The 5,525-nt window shown below is 37.7% G+C and overlaps 1 protein-coding gene across 1 annotated transcript in view; it reads right to left on the bottom strand.

Annotated features, from left to right (window-relative positions):
* MEF2A (myocyte enhancer factor 2A) overlaps positions 1-5,182 on the bottom strand; it is a gene marked incomplete at its 3' end in the record, with an annotated part of 50,886 nt that extends 45,704 nt beyond the window's left edge. The window contains exon 1 of the mRNA XM_010019447.1: positions 4,991-5,182. Coding sequence (XP_010017749.1) covers positions 4,991-5,044 — 54 coding nt within the window. The remainder of the gene's footprint in view (positions 1-4,990) is intronic.
* Positions 5,183-5,525: the final 343 nt, after the last annotated feature.

The following is a 5,525-nucleotide window of genomic DNA, read 5'->3' on the forward strand; positions in this document are numbered from 1 at the left end:
TCCATTACAAACCATCACAAAGGACCGTTTGCCCATAGGAGAAGGGGGAAAGACACTTAAAAAAAATCACCATCAATTATGAGAAAAAAGGTTTTAAAAGTTACTCCTTTCACAGGATTCCAGTTCGGGATATAAGAATATCAATGTATTTGATAGCAAGTTGAATCAAACAGGACTGATGCCAAGGTCAACTTTTCTTAGAAGACAGTATTTTTATTAAATGTCCTCTTGAGTGCCTCAAAAAGGCACTTAATCTACTAGTATGAAGTTAAAATTCAAGACCTTTTTAATAAAGATATTATTTTCAGATCCAAACTTTCAATCTGAGCTTCAGAGCTGAATAAAACACCTCTGTCCATGGCCACATACACAGTCCTGTATTACTATTGGAAGTAAATGCCTCTGCACAGGTAAATGACCTACATTCCCTACTTGTTTAACAGACAACAGTCAGAAACTTTTGCAAGATAGGAATGAAGCAAAACACAAGAAACTATCAAACCTGTTTTATGGGTTTCTATTATTTCACGTGTTAATTACCAAGGTGTACATCAAGTTTTTGGAAGATGGGTGGGAAAATTCTGCGTATACACACCTCAAGGCATTTTCTCCAGAGATGAGTATCTCGTGCATATTACTTTTTTAATACTATCCATAATTCAAAATGTATACTCTACTTCCCACCAAATAAATAGTCTCAGGGGGATGCAGACAGATACACTAACAACAGCATGCTGACAGTGACTGTACTATTAAAAGAGTATATGCATGCTTCACTCTTAAACCACAGGTGTTTTCAAAGGTACTGTGGACCTGAGGTTTCCCTCCAGCTATAAAACTGTATCCATATCCATCAAAAACATGTGCCCCCTGCCCCCAAAAAACCAGTGTCCCCACACTTTTTGAAACCCTGGACTGTAAACATTTAGGCACAGCAGGAAGAGGTAATGAAGAGAAGACCTAGAAAGATGAGAATATGGAATGTTGGGTGTATTATAACCACAGTTAAACTGTGCAGTGTTTCTAACTTAGAGACTTAGGGTTTAAAGACTACTAATCACAGAGGCTTTTCTGATGCTTGAATAATCCATGTTCAGATGAAAGATAAGTACTTCCCATAACTTTTTTATTCAACCCTTTTAAAGCATGTTTGGTGAGAAGCTCCATTAAGATACACCACTATGTCTGAAACAATTTTATGTAAAGTGCTGTAACGCATTAAGGCCCAAGCAGGGTAAGCAGATCTTACTTACTTACTTATTGTTTAACCAGTACAATACATCAGAGAGACAAGATGCCACAAAATCTGACAGACTTTAATATAATGCAACTTCTGTTAGAGTTTTATTTTCAGTTATCAATTCAACAAATTGACCAAGTACAAACACAGGTTTTATTGGGCTGTGCTTTTCCAAAATGCAGGTGGAACTTCACCTATAATACAGTACAGCTGCTTTCAAAAGAAGATCTTGTGTTAATCTTCTGGCAGTTCTGTCACTTTACACATGCTTATTTCCACAACACTGGCAATTATCCTTTCTTGGATGGAACATTAAGAATTACTTTGTCTGGATTCATCTGGGGATTTGGGAAACACTGGTTTTTTTGAACAGCTGTTGTTGTTGCTCTGATATACTTCAACTACAAGACACTTAAGAGATTATTGCCTGAGTATGAGCAGGTACAGACAGGTACTACCATTTGTCAGGAAAAAAGGCATCATAAACAAGATGGGTGTGTGCTGTTATTACTTTAAGAAGTCACTAAATGAAAAGACTGAAGGCTTAGTTCCACTGAGGACCCATATGACCCCGAAAAGTAATCTTTCTTGTCTCTTCTAAGGCTATTTTACTTGAGAGGTTTTCTTACTTGTGAGATTCTCAGCCAGCATCAATTTCTCACTCTGTGTTTAGACAGTGCTCAGCACAAACCCCAGTACCTCTGGAGTCCAAGCCTTACTTTAACAGACACAGATTACTATAAACTCAGTTTTCATTTAAGAACTCAGAAAGCAGAATTTCTTCTGCATATTTGTCTTTTCTTTTTGCCATTTAATGTGCCATTTAGGATCATGCTAAAACCAAACAGATGTATCTTTGCAGGCCAATGACTTCCTCAGCATTATTCCAACATTGCTTAGCAAAAAAAATGGGGGAGGAGGAGGAGAGAGCAAAGGCAACAAGATTGAGCTTCTCTGATATCTAATTTACTGCACTTGATTCTCTTCAGCTTAATGAAGATAAATGTCCTACTGCTCATTCAAGCAGGTAAGATTGCTTAATTAATAGTACAATGACAGTCTCGGGACAATTGTAATCCCCCAGAGTAACGGTCTATATATTCTGTTTTGAGCTTGCATGCAGTCCCATCAGAAATAAGACGCCTCTGATAAAACAATAGTTTTTCTTCCCACGTAAGTTATGTGAACTTGCTCTACAGGCAAAGCTCTACCCCATTCTGATCATACATTCAAACAAACACCTTATCATCATATCGGACATCTAAACAGGACATCACATGCATGTTCACGAGTGACCTACTAACCAGCTATGTATGCCACAGAAAAACTGAAAGAACACAACTGAACTACACTTTGAGTTTGACAAAACAAACCCCAAATGGCCTCCTTACCTGGGTCAATGAAAAAAAAATGTCAAAGTAAATTAATACCAAGTGCATCAGGGCATTTTAGTATATTAAAACTCTATAGACCAGCTACCAAAATCACAGGACGCCAGTGGAGTTAAAGAACACCATCAGCGCCTCTACACCTAAGAAATATGGCTCCACTAACAAAAGCTATTTAATCTCTTTAAACCCAAGATGCAGTATATAATCATCTCTGAGTTTCCACAGAAAAAGGATAAGGCAAGCTGTCCTGGGTTCAGCTAAGGAGAAAAGTAACTGCTGCAGCTGAACCCAGGACACAAGCCTAGTTCCATTAGAACTTAAAGCCTCTTCCTAATCACTAAAAAGCCCAAAGAAGTCCTAGCAAAGAAGAGTCAGAGACAAAACTTCAAATTTAATTCCCATATTTTGCTTCAGTCATACTAACGGTACAAGTGGGCTAAAATTTGACACAAATGCACTAATTCTCCTCCATTGATGCAGCCTGAACAATGAGATGGAGATCCTCAAAAACCAACTCCCCCTAAAGTCCACCACCCCAAAGCCAGGTTACACTGTAATAGTTTTTGTATTTCAAGAACAAAAACAGTGTTGTCCAAGTTACTCCAAATGAATTAAAAAAAGGGAAAGTGGGATTAATTTCCAGCTCTTCAACATGTCTGAATTTCTAGAGCAAGATCCACAGGAACTGAAGTTACTAATTCATCTACTTTTACTACATGTACTTAAGACATTTATCTACATCAAACATACAGTCGTCGTGTGATTAAAGCTGCTAAAACACAATACTTGGCTTTCTCCCAAACTCCAATAATACTTTTCTTGCGATATATAGTCTTCTGAGAGTTTACATCGCTTTTAAAGTGATACAGGGAGAAAACCAATCCTGATGTCACTAACAAAGCCATGGGCTCTGAGCTGATGCATCAGCAACAAGGCAGCCTCATGGAATTCTGACACTACCTCAACATCAAGTCTGTGCTCAGGAGAAGTTAAGAAAGCAAATCAAATACGAGGAAGGGAACAGAGAACAAACATCAGTACACCACGAAGTCCGCGTTTTTCTGCATCTTGAACACTGTGCAGTTATGGGTCTCCTTGCCACCAAAAATAATGCAGCGATTCTCAAGAAGGTTTAGGGGAAAGCAGAGAGAATGGTCAAATGTGTGCGATCAATTCTGTACTAAAACAATGAAGTTTCAGGGTGCTTCAGCCTGAACAAAGTTATTTTTAGAGAAAATAAGAAAACACTGCAGAGGTCCAAAGGGTAACAAGCAAGATGGACAGACTAGATAGGGAGTGACTGCTGCCTCTCCCATACAAGAGCTGAATAACTAGCAGAGCTATGACAAAGTGTAAATGTCAAGGTGTATCTTGAAACAACAGGTAACGGACCCATAAGAAAGCCTAGCCAAAAGATGCTGTAAATGCTGCAGCTTTGTAAGGGCTCCAGGGATAACTGAACAACTTCACTGGCAGGGGGTGGGGAAAACAAAAATAAAAATATCCATTAATGGTTGCTAAATATACAGAAACCACATCCAGCTCAGGAAATCCCTGAGCTAAGAATAGTTAGAAGCTGGAAGAGTATTAGTGTAACAGCGTTTCCATCCTACACTTTCTTGCTTATGACCAGCACTGAGCAAAAGATACCGCTTAGCAGCACCTCTGGTCTGACCCGCAATGACTATTCTTAGAGTCCCAAGTCATTCTACAATACTTGTCCTTACAAATGGTAGCTTCCAGATCCCCACTATACATTTTCAATGTCCAATTAAAATTTCATTTCCTATCTTATGTAGCAATGTAGAAGTTAAGAGGAAACTCTTCTTCTACAGAGTCATCAACCTTTGGTATTCTTCAAAGACACCTATATCAGGGCAAGAGCAGCCAAATAAGCAGCTCTCCCTAAATCAGCACACATTGGAATACTCTACCCTTTTGACTGACAATTTTTCCAGACTGTTACAGCAAACAGCTCTTACAAGAGGTATAAAACAATGCTTTTAAATAGAATCATGTTAACAAAACTTACTACATCCAAACCACTATCGGATCAAGCAAGGTGTCTGTTTCAACATGATACTCCAGTCTAAAGGAAGTACAGACCAGGGTACCATTTAAATAGGAATAGTAGTTTTACAGTGAATTTAAAGTAGTAATTGATATAATTTATAAATAATAGATTTCCCCTCAAACAGTAGTAAAACCATTAAGACATTTATTTGTATTCTGGTAATGCCATCTGTAGGTACATGAAGACGGCATTTGGCTTTAGAAGAGCATTAGGATAAATGTATTCAAAGTTTCCATTCATTTTTAGGATTACTGAACTCATTCATGCAGACTCCTTGTTTCTCACCTGCCTGTTCCGTTCATCCATTATTCTGGTGATCTGTATTTTCTTTCTCCCCATTTTCGTCCTCTTCTTTCTTTTGCTTTACAATCCAGAAATACACTAATCCAAATGTCACTCTTCAGTATTCTAACACATGATACAGTTTTCTTTTACTTTGTCTTCAGCTCGAGAAAAGGTTCCTTATTTCTTCTTATATGTGCCTAAAAAATAAAATAAATAAATGAAAAGTTACCAATACACAAATGAGTAATTAAGTCACTCACACAGTTACTCTCTCTTCAATAATCTGGAATCTACGTATTTGTCAATACTCAATTACCATTCCAGCACTTGTTCCATGTCCTTATATTGTTAGAAAGATAAAGGTGCATGCAACTTGAAAAGCCCATGTGCCACTATAATATTTATCTGGTACTCATGAACCAAACTAACATGTAAAACACTGGAATTGAACCAACTTTAAATGTATTTTCAGTAAAAAAAAAAAGAATTGCTGAGCCATATCCCAAACACACTGCTTCAACTGAGGATAACATTA

The sequence above is a fragment of the Nestor notabilis genome, unplaced genomic scaffold (assembly GCF_000696875.1).
Source record: "Nestor notabilis isolate BGI_N333 unplaced genomic scaffold, ASM69687v1 scaffold7928, whole genome shotgun sequence".
Lineage (NCBI taxonomy): Eukaryota > Metazoa > Chordata > Aves > Psittaciformes > Psittacidae > Nestor > Nestor notabilis.